General features: G+C 51.1%; 1 protein-coding gene across 2 annotated transcripts in view; it reads right to left on the bottom strand.

Moving 5' to 3' along the window:
- The window catches only part of ITGAE (integrin subunit alpha E), a 61,017-nt gene that overhangs the window by 26,583 nt on the left and 12,672 nt on the right, over positions 1-21,762 (bottom strand). For both annotated transcript variants that reach the window (XM_084751301.1, XM_084751302.1), the window contains exons 2-17: positions 18,427-18,550; positions 12,437-12,534; positions 11,658-11,725; positions 11,215-11,332; positions 10,852-10,983; positions 9,480-9,595; positions 8,822-8,973; positions 7,675-7,828; positions 7,067-7,217; positions 6,591-6,658; positions 5,593-5,728; positions 4,792-4,934; positions 4,394-4,534; positions 3,414-3,638; positions 2,485-2,615; positions 1,186-1,316 (exon numbers count right to left, since the gene is read on the bottom strand). In XM_084751301.1, the coding sequence (XP_084607427.1) occupies positions 1,186-1,316; positions 2,485-2,615; positions 3,414-3,638; positions 4,394-4,534; positions 4,792-4,934; positions 5,593-5,728; positions 6,591-6,658; positions 7,067-7,217; positions 7,675-7,828; positions 8,822-8,973; positions 9,480-9,595; positions 10,852-10,983; positions 11,215-11,332; positions 11,658-11,725; positions 12,437-12,534; positions 18,427-18,550 (2,088 nt within the window). The remainder of the gene's footprint in view (positions 1-1,185; positions 1,317-2,484; positions 2,616-3,413; positions 3,639-4,393; positions 4,535-4,791; positions 4,935-5,592; positions 5,729-6,590; positions 6,659-7,066; positions 7,218-7,674; positions 7,829-8,821; positions 8,974-9,479; positions 9,596-10,851; positions 10,984-11,214; positions 11,333-11,657; positions 11,726-12,436; positions 12,535-18,426; positions 18,551-21,762) is intronic.

The raw sequence follows: 21,762 nt of genomic DNA, 5'->3' as shown, positions 1-21,762 counted from the left end.
CTGGTGTGCTTTGGAAGACAGAACCTAACTGAGAAAATAATGTCCCCACCAGACTGGCCTGTGGGCAAGCCTGCGGTGCATTTCCTCTAGTGATGCTCAGTGATGCTCAGTGTGGGAGGGCCTAGCTCACTGTGAGCAGTAGCATCCCTGGGCTGGTGGTCCTGTAAGAGAGCAGGCTGAGCAGGCCACAAGGAGCTAGCCAGTAAGCAATGCTCTTCCATGGCTTCTGCTCTTGCTCCTATTTCCAGGCTCTTGCCTTGAGTTCTGGCCTTGAATTTTCTGGGCGATGGACCACAAACTGTAAGTTGAAAAAAAGACAACCCTTTCCTCCCCAAGACACTCTTGGCCATGGTGCTTTTTATCACAACAATAGATACCCTAAGACAGCCACCAGAAGAATGAGGTAGAAGTATGGGGGAGGGGAAGGAGAAGAGGGGGAGGAAGAGCAGGAGGGAGGAGGAAGGGAAGGAGGGAAAAGGTAGAGTAAGCGGAGAGAGAAATCATGACATGAAATCTGAGCAGAGCAAAGCTGGAAACATCTTGAAGATAGTCTGGATCAAGTCCCTTACTGTACAGAACAGAAACCAAGGTCCAGCAAGAGATGGACACCTGCTGGTGTCACCAAGGAGGAGGACCCCTGCCCTGTGACAGGGGCACAGAGTAGCCTCTGTGTCCTGGGAATAGTAAGTCTGACTTGATTCTTGCCTTTTTGAAACAGGCTCTCATGCATCCCAGGCTGGCTTTGAACTCAATCTGTAGCTGAACATGACCTTGAACTCTTGATCCTTCCCCCATCTCCCATGTGCTGGGATCACAAGCTCGCACTACCATACCCAGCCAGGCTGTCATTTTCTACCCATGGGGTTGGTCATGACCTTCACCCAAGAGAATTGTTCATGGGGTTTAAACCTGGGAGACTGCTGGGAGGGAGCTCTTGCACACTGGTCTGGGACAGCCATGCCCTCCTCCCTCTGGCCTTTTTCCTTCTGAAAATATACCCCCAGGTAAGGAGTGGATGAGCAGCCAGGTTCTCCGTGGAGAGAGAGTGCTTCTTCTGGGAGCTCTGTAATGCTCAGGTGGGGCCCAGCAGGCAAAGATGGGGTAGCCGCCGCCATGGCCTTTATGAGTCCCTACAACCAATCAGGAAAGACCACAAGAGCAGGATGCCCACCAGGCAGCCATTACCTGGCTCAGAGGCTGTGCCTGAGGAGTCAACTTCAAAACACAGCTCTACTTCCATCGCGTCGGTGAAGACCATGGGCACCGCATCGGGGGTAAAGGTCATAAACACGTTCAGGTCAACCACAGGCCGTGAGCTAAAGAAGACAGCAAAGAGGCCCACAAGAAGTAAGCACAGATCCTGCCACATTCAACGTCCGCAACATTGCAGGGGCGCAGAGTCGCTCAGGATATGTTAGCGGGAGGGAAAGAGGTGAGGCTTTGCCTTCATTGGGGACGCAGACAATTGACCATAAACAGGAATAGAGAAATACAAGGTCCAGGTGACGCTGTAATAGGATAAGGTGATTAAACGAAGGCTACCTGATAAGGAAGTCTTGAGAATAAGAGCAAGAAAAAGCCAGCTACGTGAAGGTCAGAGAGACTGGAGTGAAACAGACGTGGTGACAAGAGCTGGGAGTAGGAGGGTGGACAGGGCCAATGGCAGACAGCACTGTAGGCTGTGACAAGGAGCAGGAATTGTACTCAGGTGGGAGCCATTGAGAGGTGTTAGGCAGTAGAGTTTGACAGCACAGGGAAGTCTACATGGTCGTCCTGGCTAAAGATGACAGCCCCCCAGTGCTGCAAAGTGTTTCAGAGTCAGAGTCAACCAAAAAAGCTATAGATGGGATGATGGAGGAAGGATGAAGACGCCTGGACGGAGCTTTTGTCCTCTGTAGGCCAGAGCGCCTCGAGCTGGTGATCCACCTGCCTCGGCCTCCTAAGTAGCTGAGGCCACCAGGCCCAACCCTGGACTCGAACCCTCACTCTCTAGGTCGGTAATGTGGTACCATTTGCGGCAACAGGAGCCTGGGGGAGGGGCAGACCGGGAACTGGAAGGTGAGGAGGAGACCTGCTCACATGGAGATTTTGGTGAGCAAACAGCAGGTGTGGAACTCTCAGGAGGGCTGGGTATACAAGGTCTTGGAGCCACAGCTCTGAAATTCACAGCATGCCCCCTGCCCAACCGGCCAACTATGCTGCCCACCTTGAGTACTCCTCCATGTAAGCCTTCTGGCCATATGAGGTAAGCACCGTCATTAATCCCAGCTGTGGCTAAGAGAGTTGGGACTTCGAACTCGCGAGCCCACCCCAAGTCATACTGTTGAGAGCTGAGGAGCAAACTCACCCAGGCAGGTCCCGGAACCCGTGCCCCATCCCACATTTCTCCCCTCCCTTGGTGCCTGGAATCTGCAGGGCCCATAGAGTGTAGAGCAAAGGGTGAAGCTGGGGCTTAAGTCACAAAAAGGCAGGGAAGACCCCTACCGGAGTACAACTGCCTGGTCCCGAGAGCCGACCGTGATGTCAGCAAGGCGGTCGCCATTGAAATCTAAACCACCAGACACAGACATGCCAAAGTAGTGGAGTCCCAAGGCCACGGAGGAGGCGCTGATCCGCTGTGGAAGGAGAAAGAGAAGCTTCACCCGCTAGGCCCTCCAGCAGCGCTACCCACCTTCCCACCCTGCCAGTGAACTGTCTCTGAGGAAGACACATGCAGGGAGGGGGGCGGGAGGGAAGGGGGGCACAATGGAGGAAAGAGCAGCATGCTCTGAGGACACAGTGAAAGGGTCGGGTGAGGTAGGAGGAGCTAAGGGGATGTAAGTGCAAAGAGGCCTCATGTAGGCTGGGGGCGGCGGGGAGGGGGGAGGGAGGGGGCTGGGGGCCTGGGGGCGTGTCAGGAAAGGCTCTTCAGAAGTGACCTCATCAGGATGAGTTTTGAAGCATCCCTGGAAGTGAAGGGAGAAGATGGGCTGAAGGTGGGAGCTGGGGCCCAGGAGAGGATGGAAGGCCTAAACTGATGCCATGGTGTGTGTGTGTGTGTGTGTGTGTGTGTGTGTGTGTGTGTGTGTGTGTGTGTGTGTGTGTGTGTGTGTCGGGGTGGGGGCGAACAGAGCTAACATTAGGATGTGGCAGCTGACAGGCTATGGACTGAGATGTGTAAGAGTAAGAGGCCTAGGGACATCCTGGAGGAAGTGCTTAGGAAGCAGCTGAAGGGGGTGGGGTGGGGCCTCAATATGGGGTGCTGGATGGAGACAAGAACCAGAGGCAAAAGAAGAGGTGACTCCGGCCTTCCCTAGCATTCTCCACCACCAGAGGCTGGCCCAGCACTTAGGACTGGCTCGGGGCTTTAGCTCATTCTGTCTCTGGGAGGTTTAAAGCCCAGAGAAGAAGCAAGAAACAACCCATACAGTCACCTGGGAAGCACTGACATGGAGGCCATCTGAGTGTCCGTTATAGATGTACACGCTGCCATAGCTGGCCCCGTCGCCTGCCCCAAAGCCCTCCAGAGGGGCCCCGATGGCCACATCTGTGAATTTATCTTGGTTGATATCCCCCACGGCGGCCATGGCAAAGCCGAAGCGGCTATTGGTGAGCCCAGGGTGCCCACTCAGTGTGTATGCCAAGGAGAAGGAAGCATCCTGCAACGCGAACCAACAGGTCAGTCCCCAAGACAGGTGTGCAGGGCAACCACCCCAGGACCACCTTGAGGGCATGCTTCCTCTCATTGGTTCCCACTCTCCAGCAGGCGTCTGAGGCTGAGAAAAGACAAGGGAACTGAGCCTAGAGTAAAGCTAAGTCAGGACCTGGCGGGGCGGTGGTGGCGCACGCCTTTAATCCCAGCACTCGGGAGGCAGAGGCAGATGGATCTCTGAGTTTGAGGCCAGCCTGGTCTACAAAGGGAGTCCAGGACAGCCAAGGCTGTTAACACAGAGAAACCTGTCTCAGAAAAAACAAAACCAACAAACAAACATACCAAAAAAAAAAAAAGTTCAGGACCTGGAGCCTGCCCCTCTGTTCCCATTAGCTACATTAGCAATAAAGAGGCTCAGGGACCAGTCACAGCTCCCCATACCCTTGCTGGGAAAGCCTGAGCAAGGCTCAGTGTCACTAGCTCACTGAATCCCATCCTCTTCTTTGGTCATGTGAGAGTGAGAGCCATTGCTGTGGATACTGTGAGAAACAAGTGTGACCGGAACAAGCATTCCGTATACTTGGGCAACTATGACAGATGCTACCAACAATCACCCAGGTAAGAGATGGGAACGGCCACACACCCGTAACACCCACTGTCCACTGTCCACTGTCCACTCTCACCAAGCAGATGTCAGGCCCATCCAACCTCCACTGCCCGCGCAGGCGCAGCCTTGGCAAGCTCGTGAGCCTGAGCACTCACCTGCTCATGAACGTGGTACACATAGACTCTGCCTTCTTCTCCACGAATGTGGTAAAATGGAGCAGCCACCAGCAGAAAATCTGTGGTTCCATCCATGTTGGTATCCACAGGGCACAGCTCAGAGCCAAAGTAGGACCCCATCTACATCGCAGCGAGAACTTAGCACTCGTGAGGATGGGGGAGGACCCCTTTCCACCCTCTCCACGGCTAGACCCACTTGCTTAAGGTCTTCCTGGAGCAGCGAACTGGGGATGCTCCAGACACCAGGGCCACGGAATTACTCCCAGGCCCGAGCCTCGCCCAAGGAGGGGTGGGGCGGGGCCGGCCCACCCTGGCCCACCCTTCTCCCCAGGACCTCAGGGCCCCTATGGTGGAAAGGTGACTTCTCCAGGAGATACCTGCTCTCCTTCCATCTGTTGTACAAAGGTGTCCTCTCTGTCCTGCTGCTGGAGCTCAAACACGGCCCCGCGAAGCTTGTGCCTTGGAGCCCCTGCCACGTAGGAGAAGCCCCCGGCCTTGCGTAACACTGCCACCGAATAACCTAGAGCCAGAGCGGTGTGACTGCAAACACTCGCATCCCACCTCCAGCCTCTCCCTTCAACTCCATCATCCCAGGCACATGTTCCACTTCTGCACTGACAGTGACATGATGTGTGCCCTCACACATATGTACTTGGGTGATGACACTCCTTCAGCACATGAGCATTGTATTCGAGAACCAGGATGAAGGACGGGGAGTGGTACTCAGTACTGTTATTAACAGAGATGTCCCAATTCCCTCTTATTCAGAGTGCACAGGCCACCCTGTCTCCATTCCTAATTCTCAATCTCAGGGTCCGTGAGGTCTGATCACCTGATAGCGTGTGACCCATGAGACTCACCACTGCCTGACTCCACCAAGAATCTTAATATGCTCACAAGAAAGCAAGCTCTTGGTGTCCCTGGGTTAGCTTCCAAGCCAGTCTCCTAGCCCCTCCCCCAGAAGACAGGAACTACTCTTGCCCCTTGCCCAACCTCCAGGCCCCATTCATTTGCTAGGTTTCACTGCACTCTTGGCTTTGCCTTCCCCCCTCCAGGCCCCACCCACACCCTGCCCACCCACTATCCTCCAGAGCCCTTTCCTCCTAGCCTCCTTACCTGGACCCAGGCCACACACCCCACCCTAGTCCCATCTGGATCCACCAGACCCCTGCCCTTACCGAGATAGCTGTACTGTGCAGTCCCAGAGTCCTCAGCTGTCTGGTTTAGGAAGCGGCCCCGACTATTTTGTGTGTTGTAGAGCAGCGCACCCCCAGACCAGTTAAAGGCTCCCACAGTGCCAAGCAACACCTGCCCCTGAAAAGGAGCCAGAGGTCACCAAATGAGTGGGAGGGCCTTCCTGGACAGCGAGGGCCTCCAATGGTCAGATGGCAAACACTGGGTTGCTGCTCTTTTCCCGAGTCTGCGGCTGTAGCCAGAGCTCCAGAAGGCAACTTGGGACTCAGACAGTGAGCATTTTTAAATGTATGATTTTTTTTTTCAAGACAGGGTTTCTCTGTGTAGCCTTGGCCATCCTGAACTCACTTTGTAGACCAGGCTGGCCTCGAACTCACAGCGATCCGCCTGCCTCTGCCTCCCGAGTGCTGGGATTAAAGGCGTGCGCCACCACGCCCAGCTACGTTCCTCATTTTTAATTATAGGAAAAGGTAGAATGTTAGGATTCTGCTTCAGTCCTAATTGTGAGGTCATCGATTACCTGTCATGGGGGCATGACCCTGGCCAGGGCCATATAAAAGGACAAACCCTCCACATGGTCTCTCTCTCTCTCTCCTCCCTCTCTCTCTCCCTCTCCCTCTTCCTCTCTCTCTCTCTGGGGTGACCCCTTACCCCCTATTCCTTCTCCCCCACATTCATTTAATAAACTCCTCTATAATATAATATCTGCTGCCTGGTACTTTCTATCTATCATTGCTTTAATTATTAAATATAGCGCTAAGAGAATGCCCCAATCCTTTAGGCACACAATGTGACCTCCTAGAATAATCCTGCTGTTCTTTTGTTTATCTCAGTGGTGCTACAGCTAGGGAAAGCCAGCAGATGATTTCTCTGTTTCTAAACTCCAGAGACCCTCCCACGGGATAACTATGAGCCAAGAACCCCTCATTCCCCAGTGGTGGTGCATCCTGGGGATCCTGCTGGTGCTGAGTGGGCCACAAACCTTGTCCAGGAGCTGGGCACTGAAGCCAGTCTGTGCCAGTTGATATTGAAGGGCATCTCCAACTGTACCTGGAAGCCAAGGAGTCTGGTGAGACACTCTGTGCCAAAGGGCGGGGTGAGGTATGGCCAGGCCCCCAAAGGGATGGGTATTTGGTGGGATGGTGCACTGAGCTGAGAGCAGAGATCTGGGTTGTGCTTAAGCAAGTGTTGGCTGCCTGGGCCTGGGCGGTTCCCACTCTCTTCCTAGGCCTCTGGCTCCTCATCTATAAGCTGTCCCTGGTCTTATGTGCTTTTTCTCCGTTGGATCAGCAGAATTTCAGAGATTCAGGGGTGTGAGGAGGCCTGGGGGTGCCATTGCCGGTTAAGAGATTAACAGCTGTGCCTCAGGAAGGTGGTTGGAGTCAGGGAGAGTTGGCCTTGGGGAGGGTGTCCTGCTGAACGCTGAGGGTCTCTCCCAAGACACTTGGGAGCACTCACCTTCCATATGGATGATTCTTTGTTGCAGCTGGCTCAGCAGCCCATCCAGCGCCATGTAGTTTGTCACCTTGAAAGTGTGGGTCTCTTTGGGGTCCGAGGCAATCAGCTTCAGCTCGCTGTCTGTCCTAGTTTTATTGAACGCATCGCCCACCTGTACAAAGACCGTAGCCAGTGAGTGATCCAACTCCACCTCCTTCCTTCTCACTGCCCTGCACCCCCAAAAAAATCTCCACTCTTGGTGGTGCGTTCCTGACACACCTGGCTCTCCTCAGCATTCTCATGCATGCTGACCCCACAGCCTGCAGAGCCTGGTGAGCCTCCCCTGTGCATAGGGCCAGCTGCTCATGTTAGCCACCAGGACTCAGATCAGGGTCTCCCTAGGAACCTTCGTACAGGCTCTCCCCATCCTGCTCAGCCAGGGAGCTATGCCCGCCTCAGGATGAACCTTCTGTAGGATCCAACAGTGGGACATTTAAGTCCAGGTGACCAGGAGAAGAGGAGTGACGATAGACAGGGGTTGGATACACTGTTTCCAGAAGTCTCCACTGGGCTCCTCTCCCACCAGTTCTGTACAGAGTCAGGCTTGCCTCCCAGCTCTTGGCTCTTACCCCAATGGCAAAGCGCACAACACCCTGCATCTTTGGGGAGCTGATGACAGTCGTAAGGTTGAGAGGGTCCCCAAATATGTCACCATCAGTAATCACCACCATGACCTTCAATGCTTTCTTTCTGGAGCCACGACTTGGAATGAAGATGTTGTCTCTTAACAGGAGAGAGAATGCAGAGAGTCTTCCAAAGGGGTGTCTGGGCTCTGGGCACGTTTTTATTCATTGATCTACTAGAATCTACTAGAGCATTAAGGACACCTCCAGATGGGGAACAAAGGCCCAGGAAAGGGTTAATTTAACACTTACATGATACCGCAAGCCACACAGACATGCTCAGTCCTCACCTGCTCCCCACAGTAAGAGCACTGTGTCGGCCTCTTTTATGTGTACACAGTATGGAACTTCGGGTTAAAAGAGCAGGCAATGCTTATTTACTTATTTTACTTCGATTAAAAAAAATTGTACGTTCAGGTTTTTTTGTTTGGCTTGGTTTTTGGTATTTATTTGTCTGTTTTGAGACAGGATTTCTCTATATAGCCCTGGCTATCCTGGAGCTAGCTATGCAGATCAGGCTGGCCTCCAACTCACTTTTGGGGTTTTGAGGCACATCTTTCCAGCCTCCTGAGTGCTGGCATTACACACATGTGTCACCACGCCTAGTTTCTTTTTATTTTATTTTAATTTTAATTTATGTCCATTGGTGTAAGAGTGTCAGATCTTGGAGTTACAGACAGTTGTGAGCTGCCATGTGGGTGATGGGAATTGAACCTGGATCCTTTGGAAGAGCAGGCAGTGCTCTTAACCACTGAGCCATCTCTCCAGCCCACCATGCCTAGTTTCAATGGTACTCATGCACCGGGCACTGTTATAAATATTGCATATAATAGTTTAATTGTTTGATCGTCACAAAACCCTAAGAAGCAACAATTTGTGTTATGCTTATGTTAGAAGTGAGGAGAGAAAGCACAGAAGGTTAAATAGCTTGCCTAAGATCACACGAGAAGAACTGGGATCTGAGCCCAGCAGCCTTCTCCTGGACACTCCTGAGCAGCTGTGTACAGAACAGTCCCCTGGTGTCATCTCCCGCAGCTCCTCGCGGCACCCCAACTTCCTACCCCCACAGTTCTGCCACACTGGAGCCACTCACAGGACGTGCTTCATGGCCGAGGCAGTCTTAGTAACATTCTTCACTTGAACAATGTTCTGAACTTTGGCAAGGGAGGCTGTAATGTCCCGGCTGTCCTCCAGATCGAACTCAGTCTGGATCACCGCCCCATACTGCACCAGGGCAAAGCTGCACTGGAGAACAGAGTGAGGTGGGAGGGGTTGTCAGATTGTCCTAGAGACACTCTTGCCCCAAGAGGGTTTCTCCAGGAAAGGCAGGAGGAAAGCACTTGTCCACTCTGTTGTTCCTGGACACAAGGAGACGCTACAGCAAAAGGAAGTCTCTAGTCAGGCACGGGCAGATGAGACTGATTGCTCCTGAAATCCATGTCCCCATGAAGACCCCTCTATATTAACTGCAGGATCAGCCACGTGACATTAGCAAATACATGTGTTTGGACATTGGGGCATTCGTGACTACCACAAATGAGTAGGGCCATCTCAGGCCATCCATGCCTAGTCAAGCAAGAGATGCCTGTAGCTGCATGGTAGCCCCAGGCAAAACTGACAGAAGTCACCCAGCCAAGCTCAGCACAAACTCTCGGAGAGCTGTGAGCAAATGAAGGGCCGTGCTTCCAAAGCTGTGGACTAGACATAGATATGTGACAGGTGACAAGGGCTCAGCCCTCAAGGAGGCCCACCTCAAAACACTTGTCATAGAAGTTCTTCATCATGTTGGAAATGAAGTCTTTGGCCCTCTGGAAGTCTGGGGGGTCAATGCTTCCTGAGCCATCCAGGACAATAGCGATCTCAGTGCCTGGTCAGGATATAAGGGAAGGTGAGGAGTGGTCATGAGATTCCAGGCAGAAGTAAAGGCAGTGCGTTCTGCCCTGGAAGGCACTGACCCACCCCCCCACACACACAGGGCACTGACCCACCCCCCCCCACACACACACAGGGCACTGACCCAGCCCCCCCCCAGGACACTGACCCACCCCCCACACACAGGGCACTGATCCACGCCACACACATACAGAGCACTGACCCAGCACCCCCCCCACACACACACACAGGGCACTGATCCATCACACACACACACACACACACACACACACACAGGGCACTGACCCAGCCCCCACACACACACAGGGCACTGACCCACCCCCCCACACACACATACACATGGCACGGACCCAGCCCACACACACACACACAAGGCACAGACCCAGCCCCCCCCACACACATAGGGCACTGACCTAACCCCCCCCCCCAACAGGGCACTGACTCACCCCACACACACACAGGGCACTGACCCAGCCCCCCCACCCCACCCCACATACACAGGGCACGACCCACCCCGCTCACACACACACAGGGCACTGACCCAGTCCCCCCCGCCCAGGACACTGACCCAGCCCCCAACACATACACAAAATATTCTGTCTCTGTGGTTCAGTTCAGGGAAGCTCCTGAGAATGGAGCCCTCTCTCCCTCCTACAGACCCCTAAACCCCCTAGACAGGGAGGGTTTCTCTGTGTAGCCTTGGCTGTCTTAGGACTCACTTTGTAGACCAGGCTGGCCTTGAACTTACAGAGACCCACCTGCCTTTCCTCCTGAGTGCTGGGATTAGAACCTGGTTCTGAGGACTACGGAAATCACTCCTATTTGGGGGGGCGGGGCTCAGTTTCCCCACCTCTAAGATGAGCAGGGCCAGTGAGATGGCTCAGCAGGTAAAGGAGCTTGCTGCCAAGCCTGGTGAACCTGAGTTTGATGCCTGAAACCTACACAGCAGAGAGAGAGAACTGACTCTTGGGCTGTCCTCTGACCCACACATGTGTGGTACAGGTGCGTGTTTGGCACATGCACACACACACACACACACACACACACACACACACACACACACACTGAACAAACATACAAATGTTTTTTTAATGAGGAGACAGAACTGGAACCGTCATACCTAGAGGACCTGGCTACTGTTCCCCACCTTCTAGATTTGAACACACCCTGATCCCAGAGGCCAATTGCCTGGGGCTTCATTATGGAGGCCCCTGATCTGCTTCTCCTCACCAGCTTCCTCCTCCTCCTGCTCCTCTTCCTTCTCCACTGCCCGGCGGCGTCTCCTGGCTGATTTCTTATCCTCCCCTGTGCCACCTCCTTTGCCTCTGTAGTAGTCACGAGAGTCGTCTGGATCCAGGAGTCCTTTTTAAAGAAACATACAGAGAAACATACAGACACAGAAGAAGTCAGAAGACACCTCTATGCATGGCCACCTGTCCCAGAACCACCATTAGCTCTGCCCTGACAAGGACCCTGAAGCTGCTTGACTCATTCTGGGCCTTAGAGTCTGTCTGCTTCTGTTGTGAGCTGGTGTTTTTTTTTTCCTTGGATCCCTTAATGGTTGTCCAAGGCCGGAGACTCTTCAGTCCTTACCAAGGTCAGAGAAGTAGGCTTGGGCCTGCAGGTCCAAGCTGGGAGTCAGAAGGCTGCAGGCACCTATGAGCTCTGAGTTAAGGCTGTGGGGCTGCCGGGCCTGTACCTGAATGCAGACCTAGGGAGAGCAGAAAGGAAGGAGCAGGCAGGCTGCATTAGCCCCATATTCCCTAGTCACAGCCACTGTCACCCCCACTCCAGAACACAGCGGCTCAAACAGACAGAGGACAGAGGAACAGCTGCCTCCCTCCTCAGGGTCAGGAGTCAGTTGGCTAGAGTAAAAATGCAGTTGTCAGTGGGTGCTGGGCCAGACTTGGCATCAGTGTAGATAGTGAGACCATAAGCAGATGGCAGCGTAGCGACAGATTAGCAACACCACCATCACCCACAGAGACCAACCAACACCTCCCCGAGGCTTTTTGTCCTCCTGTCCACGTACTCACCAAAACACCATGGTGGTTCCGGACCATTGTCACTCCCTGGTACCTGCCCTTTGGCATATAGACACGTTCTGAAACAGTTAGGGCAGGGAAGGATGAAGGGGTTCTGGGAGGCAACCACCTAGTCAAGGTCAGAGGCACAGGGCTGCTGATGCCAGCGGCCTCTAGAAGCTGGGGGTTGGGGCCTCCATGGACCTGAGTAGCTTGAGCATCCCAAGGATGCAGTCCTTGTCCAACTCCATCTACCATCTCAACAGAGAGTCCCCAGCCTTGACACCAGGGATGGCAATTCAGAAGTGACTGCCATCTAGGGCGTTTCAAGGGGCTCCTGGCCTGCGTGGGGGTGGGGGTAGAGGGGTGCATTAATCTGCAGGGGCCTGTGAGCATGCACCTGAGTGCATATCTGGGGACAGATATCCATGAAGACTCCCACTGTCAGCCCCTGGCCTCTGTGCATGGTCACGCCCACCGACACATGAACACACACAGACACATGAAAACATGAATCTGTTACTTAACGTAGTGTTTAACAGGCGCATGGCGAGCAGTCAGTGAGTACTGGTTCCGGATCAGTCATTAGGACTGTGTCGGGGGAAGCAGGCTGGGCTATGGTGGGTGGCATAAGCCTGGGCATTGGGGTTCAAGGCTCACTGTGGGGCTAGAGGCTAGGGGTGGTTGGTCTGGATCAGCCAGGACTGTGAATGGAATGGCTTGGGCTGAGAGTATGCAAGAGTCCCAGGAAGTTGTCCTGGGAGCATGCTATGGAGGTGGGGTCGGCTTACCTACTGGCTGGCAGGCAATTTCACCTGGAACACTGGATGTGGGGCATCGATACAGGGCCGCTGAGCTCTTGTTCGAGCTGCACCTGGCTACCAGGAGGCTGAGTGGGTGGGTAGACAGAAAAGACAAGCTGGCTGAGGGCTCCTTTCCTCTCCCTGTCTGCCCAAGTGCAATTTTCCTGTTCCTGCCTGAGGAGGAAGCCCAGGCCTGGGGAAGACAGACAGCTAGCTCTCTAGCCCAGACCCACAGACTCAGCATTACAAGGAAGGCACTTAGCCAACCCCTACTTCTACACGGCTCCAGGCAGGGAAACCATTAAGTGCGATCCCTGTCTGCCTACCATACACCCTGACAATTTGGAGCACTTCTCCTGGTTAGAAAAGACTTGTGTCCTGTGGGATGGATTGGGGAAACCAGGAAGTCACCAGCCAGCCACACTGCTGGTTCCTTGAAGGGCAGAGCTGGCTGGAGCATTTGACCTATCTGGCTTTAGTATTTCCTGGCTAAGAACTAGAGGGTTGGGGATCTCAGGAAGACAGACTAAGAAGATGTCAGTCCTGCTGCAATGCTCTTGTCCCCCCAACCCAAGTCCAAAAAAGATGGCAGAGAGGACAATGTCAGCTTAAACAATTCTTTCTATCCGCTGTGCTCCATGGGGCCTAGGGCTTGGCTGGCTTGAGACATAGGGTGACCGAGCGCCTCTAGCTGGGGTTGGAAGCTGAGCAGTGGGTGATGGGAATTGAAGATTGCCTTGGTAATAGTGAACCAAGTTCAAGGTCTTTGCAGTGACAAGAAGCTATCTGAGGACTCTGTAAAGGGGGAGGCATGTGGTTAGAATGTGCTTTTCAAAGGTCATGATGTAGCTGTGAGAGGATAAAGGACAAGTTAGCAGCGCTGGAGGAGGGACAGACACGGGCTGCTGTCTATTTCCTCAACTTTGACCACTTGATACTTTTTGTTTGTCTCGTCAAGACAGGGTTTCTCTGTGTAGCCCTGGCTGTCCTGGAACTCAGTCTGTAGACCGGGCTGGCCTCAAACTCAGAGATCCACCTTCCTCAGCCTCCTGCATGCTGTGATTAAAGGGGTGCACAGCCATGCCCACCTTAGAAAAAGGACCAGGCGCTTTTCTTTCTATTGTCTTTTTGGTGGTGCTGAGGACTGAACCCAGGGCCAGGCAAGTGCTCTGCCACTGACCTACTCCCCAACCCATCTTTGTCTTATATTTTTAAATCCTTCATCACAGCCCGTAGGCCAGGGAGGATCTGACCCCATCTCTGCCTTTCCAACCTGTCCTACTCACTCAGAGAAGGACCTGCAGATATGTGCTGTGGGCCTTTAACAACTTAAGGTCCTGGGCCTTTCTTGCCTCAGGCCCTCTGGCCAGTTGTCCTTTCTGCCTGGAACCCTAGCCTCCCACTCCCCAAGCGAGTTCCCCCAACAGCCTTGTCTATCCTGCAATTCCCAGGGTCTAGAACGTTGCCAGACACAGTGTAAGGGTTCAATACACATTTGTTAAATGGTTTGCATGAAAGTACAGGCAGCAGCTCAGGGACTGATCTGGGGCGTTGGACAGAGGAGTAGAAGACCAAGGTGTGCCTGAGTCCCCAGATTACGTCACTGCTCAGGAACTATGCCTCTCTCCCCAGGCTGTCTTAGCCCTGTCCCAGTACCTGGCCCCTTACTCCTAATGGTAGGTGCACTGATAACCATGTTCCTTCCCGAACCACCCGAAACAGCCTGGCTCTCCTCTGTCTTCAGCCCTTTGCCCAGGCTGTTTCCTCCACCTGCGGTGTCTTTTACTCCCTTCTCCTGCAGAACAGCCTTCCCTGGGTGCCAGCTCTGCAGGGACCTTCCCAGAGGAGGGTACAATAGAGGATACAACTTGACTCTAGTAGCCCTAACTACTGGATTCTCACCCCGGCCCCCACCTTCGTTCCCACCTTGACTACGAGCACCCAAGGGACCACCATGTGCAGCTGTGCAGGCTGCACACTGCAGATCCCCAAGATGGCCATTCATATTTCAAGTGCGCGATTCTGTGGCCTAAGGGCCCAGTCTGTGTGGCTCCCATCCCCTTTATGGGTGGTGCCCTTCAGGTTTGCTCACTCAGTGACTAGCAAACCAGCTAAACATAGACTGCCGACCAGCTATCTGCTGACAGCCCAGGTTCCCTGCTCCACTCTGGACTGGGTGCAGCTCTCTCTCATCCAACTCCTGCCTTCTCCCAGCCGGCAGTCTTACTTAGTCCTGTCTACTTCAGAAAGTACTAGAGTTAAGATGGGACGGGAGTAGCTAACAACCTGTTCCTCTCTCTATGGTGAGCTGGGCCAGGCAATTGGTGTATTTCCTGCCCGCCCCCACCCCCCTGCAGCAAGCCCAGAAACCCAGAATAGTCTCTACCACATCCTCCTGCTGACATTGCAAGCCCCCCCCACCCCCTCCCAGCCTCTCTGCCTTGACACATGTGCAGGGAAGGGTTCAGGAGCCCCATTAGGCTCCCCTTCTCACAGCTCCCAGCACTCTATTCATTGAGGGCTTTAAACACAAGCACACCCTCCCTATCTGCTTCGGCCTTTGGGCCTCTAAGGAAGTGGTACTGAGTCTGTGAGCCTAGGACTGGTAAAGGACCATTGGGGTAGTGTTAGAAGGTGGCAAGGCAGGAGATAGCTTGACTAAAATCATTTATGTTGTGCAAACAGTTTGGAAAACAAAATACAAACTTAAATCTTATAGGTATGATCAGATAACCACACCTGGCAGTGGGGCAGAAGTGCCAGGGGTATTGTCCACAGGCTCACCATCAGTGCAGCTGTTCCCACCGTGCAAAACTCCAGCCTCAGACAGGACACTGACTGGGCTGAAGGACCTAGCGCTGTTTGATGGTTGCTCGACAGAATGGGTTCTGTTTGTCTCATTTCTATCAAATTAAAAACTAGGCAGAAGAACCTACAGAGAGAGTAGTCGGGGTGACTGTCAGTGAGGAAGTGTCTGGTGCATACATGGGGCTCCCAGGAGACTTCTGGGGGCTTTTGTTTGTTTGTTTGTTGTTGCTTTAGTTTTTTTTAGACATGATCTTTCTGTGCAGCCCTGACTGTCCTGGTGGTACTCACTAGGTAGACCAGCTGGCCTGAAACACACTGAGATGCCCCGCCTCTGCCTCCAAAGTGCTGGGACTGAAGCTGTGGCAAATAAACAAATAATAAATAAATCCTTTAAAAATAATGAGGAGGGGGTGGTGCATGCCATATCCCAACACTCAGAAGGAGGAAGTGCTTGCTTAGCATGGAGGAGGTCCTGGTTTCAAGTCCCAGAATACGAAAAAAGAAGACAAAAAAAAAAAAAAAAACCCCAAAAAAACAAAAAAACACTAAGTTAAACCAACTCAACTATACCGGTAGCAACAGGAAATGGAAACGGGCCACGGATAGGACTTTGCACACTGAGTCTCTCTCCCTCGCTTTGCCCCTGCCTCAATGCTGTGCGCAACCTCTTATCTAGAGATATATTTGACCTGCTGTGGCCCTCCCAACACTGGGGCTACCTGAACCAAAATGCCGGCGTGGCAGGGGTCTCTGTCTGCTTTGCTCACTGTTCCATTCCCAGGGCTTGGCACACAGTGTGTGGGGGGGGGGGGAGGGAGGCAGGGTGGCAGGAGGTGCTTAGCACACAGTAGGAGCCCTATCAGAACTTGGAATGAATGGTAACTTACATTCTCATCTCACATTTCCAGGCTGAACATAATGTTAATTCATTTGACCTGCTTTGATTTCATGCAATCATGCCTTATTTAATTTTATTTAACTTTTCTGATCTTTCATGTTACAGCACTCCCACTCTTAATGTCTTCATATCAGGGCTAGGAACAAAGCTCACTAGTGGCGTGTGCTTAACATTCGTGAGGCCTTGGATCCAATTTTCAACATCACACACACACACACACACACACACACACACACACACACACACACACACACCACAATAAGCTTGGGGCAGGGTTTCCTGGATAAAGTGTGTGCTTATAATATGTAAGATCCTGGGTCCAATTCCAAGCACCACATTTGTTTTTTCTTTTGCATGGACCTACACATCTCTCTAGAGCTGGTACCTGGGGTGCAATTGCTGAGCCAAAGGCCGCTGGGCATCCTTGGCCCACCAGACACGGCCATGATGCTCTCCAAGACAACAATGCCAACACACTCCCACACATCCCTTGTTTCACCACATCCTCACCAGTACAGCTCTCTTAGATCTGACAGTTCCTGCTCAGCCAGGGGGTGAATACAGATGACATTTCCAATATACGAGACAACATTTATCACAGTAAAGAAAGACCTTTGGGTCCATTTTCTCAAACAGTCCCACAGCAACCCTGTAAGTTCTGGAATCATCAGTTAGCGGGGAGAAACTGAGGCTGGGGGCTCAGCACCTTGTTAGGCTTGCTCGGTGAATACAGTGAGGCACCTCTGAGCCATGAGCCTTAATGTACTCTTTTGCTTTGTTTTTGGGAAACAGGTTTTCTCTGTGTAGCCCTGGATGTCCTGGAACTCACTCTATAGACCAGACTGGCCTTGAACTCAGAGATCTGCCTACCTCTGCCTCTGCCTCCTGGGTGCTAGGATTAAAAGCATGTGCCACCACCACCCAAAACAATGCACTCTTTTGTTTTGTTTTTTGGAAACAGGGTGTCTCTGTGTAGCCTTGGCTGTCCTGGACTCACTTTGTAGACCAGGCTGGCCTCGAACTCACAGTGATCCACTTGCCTCTGTCTCCCAAGTGTTGGGATCAAAGGCGTGCAAGTGCCACCATGCCCAGCTCTTAACTCCAATGAGCTCTTAACTTCAATGGCTGAGCCTTATAGTTCCCAGTTTTCTTTCCTTCCTTCCTTCCTTCCTTTATTTATTTGCTGTGACTATTGTCACTCTCCAACTTTCCTACATTGAGAACATGTAACTTTTATAAGTCAGGAAGGACCCTTGGTGAACTTCATTTTAAAGTATTATTGGGAGCCGGGCGTGGTGGCGCACACCTTTAATCCCAGCACTCGGGAGGCAGAGGCAGGTGGATCATTGTGAGTTCGAGGCCAGCCTGGTCTACAAAGTGAGTCCAGGATGGCCAAGGCTACACAGAGAAACCCTGTCTCGAAAAACCAAAAAAAAAAAAAAAAAAAAAAAAAAAAAAAGAAAGAAAAAGAAAGAAAGAAAGAAAGAAAAAAGTATTATTGGGGCTGGAGAAATGGCTCAGTGGTTAAGAGCACTGCCTGCTCTTCTGAAGGTCCTGAGTTCAATTCCCAGCAATCACATGGTGGCTCACAACCATCTCTAATGTAACCTGATGCCCTCTTATGGCCTGCAGGTGTACACACAGACAACACTATATACATATTAATAAATAAATCTTTAAAAAATTTTTCCACTTTCCCAGGAATGTACTTACCCCTCCCAACTAGGAAAGTTCCTAACGCCCCTGTGACTGCTTCAGCCAATCACATACTGCAAAACTCATTTCTTTGTCTAAAACCTGTAAAAGGTCCATGCCTCTGTTTCTCAGGGTCTCCTGCTCAAAAGAGCTTGCCAGACCCCGACGCGTCGGCTCAACAAATTCCTGTGCGTTTGCACTGACAATGGACTCTATTTCTTAGTAGGGACTCCGGAAATAGACTGGAGATCTCTCTAGAGTTCTCAGTCTTCTTTTATTTTTTTTTTATACAGTACTCTGCTTGTATGTATATCTGTTGGGGCATCAGATCACATCGTAGATGGTTGTGAGCCACCATGTGGCTGCTGGGAATCGAACTCTTCACCTCAGGAAGAGCAGTCAGTGCTCTTAACCTCTGAGCTATCTCTCCAGCCCCTAGAGGTCTCAGTCTTACAGTGTCATTCACCAAGTGAAGTGAAGGCTATGAGGTGGGATATCGCAGCCTTCTCTGGGGTGTACCTCAGGCATCTTTGAGGCACCTAATCCTCAGCCTTCCACATGATAGCCCCCTACTCACCAGGTCTGGTTGGTGCTGGGGTCCTGATGCAGATGGCAGCTGAGCACAAAAGGTGCACCTGCCTTAAGTTCTGTGACCCAGGACGAGGCCACGTCCACATTGAAGGCTCCCAGTGGCATCAGGCCTGTGGACAAAAGAGAAACATCTGATGAAAGGGCACATTGTTGAGGCTATGGCTGTTTTGGTCCTGACATCTTGTGGCGTCATCATCTCACTATGAAGATGGGAAAACAGTCCCCGTCACCATCAGCGCCTTTCCTACTGGAGAAGGAATGCATGTGGCTCTGTCTGACCCAGGGCTGCTGGTCTCTCCTAAACCAAGCTGCTCCAGGGTCAGAAGCCGTATTTCTTTTTTCTTTCTTTTTTCTTTCTCTCTCTCTCTCTCTCTCTCTCTCTCTCTCTCTCTCTCTCTCTCTCTCTCTCTCTCTCTCTTTGTTTTTGTTTTTCGAGACAGGGTTTCTCTGTGTAGCCTTAGCTGTCCTGGACTCACTTTGTAGACCAGGCTGGCCTCGAACTCACAGAGATCCACGGGCCCTCTGCCTCCCAAGTGCTGGGATTAAAAGGTGTGTGTCACCACTGCCTGGCTAGGAGCCGTATTTCTGCACTGTGACTTGGCGAGAGCAAAAGCAGCCTTCCGGCCGGCCTTTGACACCTGCTGGGAGAGCCCTTTGTGTTGCTTATGCTGCTGGGAGCGCAGCTACACCTGGATGTTTGGATTACCTCCCACTGAGAGAGACAAAGGAATTTGGCAAGTTTCTCCAGGCTCTGCTCTCTTTCCAGCCCACCTGAGGACTTGTAACAAGATCCTGTAACAAGAGATTTATCTGTGATCAGTATGTAAACCTGTACTCCGTCAGATTAAAGGAGGCCTTGATTGGAACTGTCCTGTCTCTCTCCATTCACATCTTCTCTTTCAGGTGGAACCCTGGTTTGATATGCTCTGCAGGACGAGACACTCCAGGCCAGGGAAGGCACCCTCTGAGGTGCAAGCACTACCCACGGGTTTACACTTCCTGCTCTGTGATCTTTCACACTGGTCACATGCCTCATACTGTGTCCTATTCCAAACTTAACAGGGAACCAGAGCTCCCAGAGAAGGCCCATACCCCTTCAAGTGACCCAAGAAGAAACACAATGTCCTCAAAATGCCGTCTAGCAATGTTTTCCTCCTTAACAACCCTAAACTGGAAACAAGCCAAACGACATCTGTGGGAGAGCGGATGAGGTAACCGTGTGATCATACACTGGAACGTCACTAATCCGGAGTAAAAGAGAAGGAACTGAGGCACATAGCAACTTGAGAGGGGGGCCCTCAACTCATCATGCCCAATGAGAGGAATTTAAGGACCTGAAAAGAGCTATGAACATCTCGGGGTGCTGATGCACACCTTGAATCAAGTACTAGGGAGCCAGAGGCAAGTGGATTGTTAAGAGTTCAAGACCAGCCTGCTCTACATAGTGAGACCCTCTATTTAAAAAAAAAAAAAAAAAAAAGAACCAGGAGTAGTGTTGCACACTGTTAATCCCAGCACTTGAAAGGCAGAGGCAGCTGGATCTCTGAGGTCAAAGCCAGCCTGCTCTATAGAGCAAGTTCCAAGACAGCCAGGGCTGTCTTGTTTTGGAAAAAACAAAAACAGAATTTGAACTCTAGTCCATTTATATGCCAAAATATTTAAGCATACATAAAAGCCCAGGGTAGATATATATGAAGAAGCAAATAGAAAAATATTCAGAACTGTAAAACATAACAGCCCAATTTCTTCTCTTTTTTTTCTTTTTCTTTTTTTCTTTTTATTTATTTATTTATTTATTTTAGGGTTTTTGAGACAAGGTTTCTCTGTGTAGCCTTGGTTGTCCTGGGCTCACTTTGTAGACCAGGCTGGCCTCGAACTCACAGAGATCCACATGCTTCCTTCCCAATTTCTTAATTTTTCAATATGTATGACACTTTTCACCAAATTTGTGGAGGCAAGTCAAACATGGTGGCTCGCTTCTGTAATCCTAGCACTAGGAAGGCAGAGGCAGGCAGATCTCTGTAAATCTGAGACCAGCCTGGTCTACAGAGTGAGTTCCAGGATAGCCAGGGCTACATAATGAGACAATTTAATAAACAAACAAGTAAATAAATAAATAAATAAATTAGAACAAGTTGATATTGACTCATTCCTCCCTAAGGCCATCCTAATTCACACTCGAATGACGGGAGAAATTTATTTCCCACAGCGTTTTCTGTCTTGGTTGAAAAATACACCATCCTGGGGGCTGGAGAGATGGCTCAGTCATTAAGAGAGTCGCATGCTCTTCCAAAGGTCCTGAGTTCAACCCCCAGCAACTACATGGTGGCTCACACCCACCTGGAATGTGATCTGATGCCCTCTTCTGGCCTACAGGTGTACATGCAGCAAAACACTGTATACATAATAATAAACAAATACATTTTAAAAAACAAACGAACAAAAACATCATCCTGTTCCAAAACTAGGGTTGAATTTAAGTGGTAGCGCAATTGTTTAGCATGTGTGAGGCCCTGAATTCAACTCTCAACACCACAAAAGCAAAATTAAATTAAGCATTTAGCCAGTTGGTTCTTGTCAATATTTTGCTATCAGAAAATTACAGGCCCAGTTGCTATCAGAAAATGTTATCTGGGTATCTTGGACTTGATAAAATGTGATATTTATGTTAAAATTAATAGGTGAATAATCTTCCAGTTAATAAAGTTTTTTTAGAAGAGATTTTAAGAACAAACAAAATAATTATGAAAGAGTATATTTATAAACTATGCTATCTTGGGTACAAGGAATGGAAATATATATAGGTACATAATTCTATTTTTTCTTCAGTAGGAAGATACAGCAATTTTTAATATATATGAATCCAATAATATCACTTCAAAATCCAAACAGCAAAAACCTTACTGAATTTAAAACACTACAGATATTGGTGAATGGCGGTGATGCACACCTTAATCCTAGCATTCAGGAGACAGAAGAAAGAGAATCTCAGCAGGGCAGTGGTGGCGCATGCCTGTAATCCCAGCACTCGGAAGGCAGAGGCAGGCGGATCGCTGTGAGTTCGAAGCCAGCTTGGTCTACAAAGCAAGTCCAAGACAGCCAAGGCTACACAGAGAAACCCTGTCTTGAAAAACCAAGAAGAAGAAGGAGGAGGAGGAGAAGAAGAGGGATCTCTGAGTTGAGGCCAGCCTGGTCTATAGAGTGAGTTCCAAGACAGCCAGGCTACACAGAGAAACCCTGTCTGTAACCTCCCCACCAGCCCCCTCCAAGAAAAAAAGAAGAAAGAAAAGAAAGAAGAATGTGTCTTAGGACCAGTTAGGAT

Source organism: Acomys minous (genome assembly GCF_964271855.1).
Source record: "Acomys minous genome assembly, chromosome: 12".
NCBI classification, from domain to species: domain Eukaryota; kingdom Metazoa; phylum Chordata; class Mammalia; order Rodentia; family Muridae; genus Acomys; species Acomys minous.
Note: the sequence above shows the minus strand (reverse complement) of the source record. Positions and strands in the feature narration are given on the sequence as shown.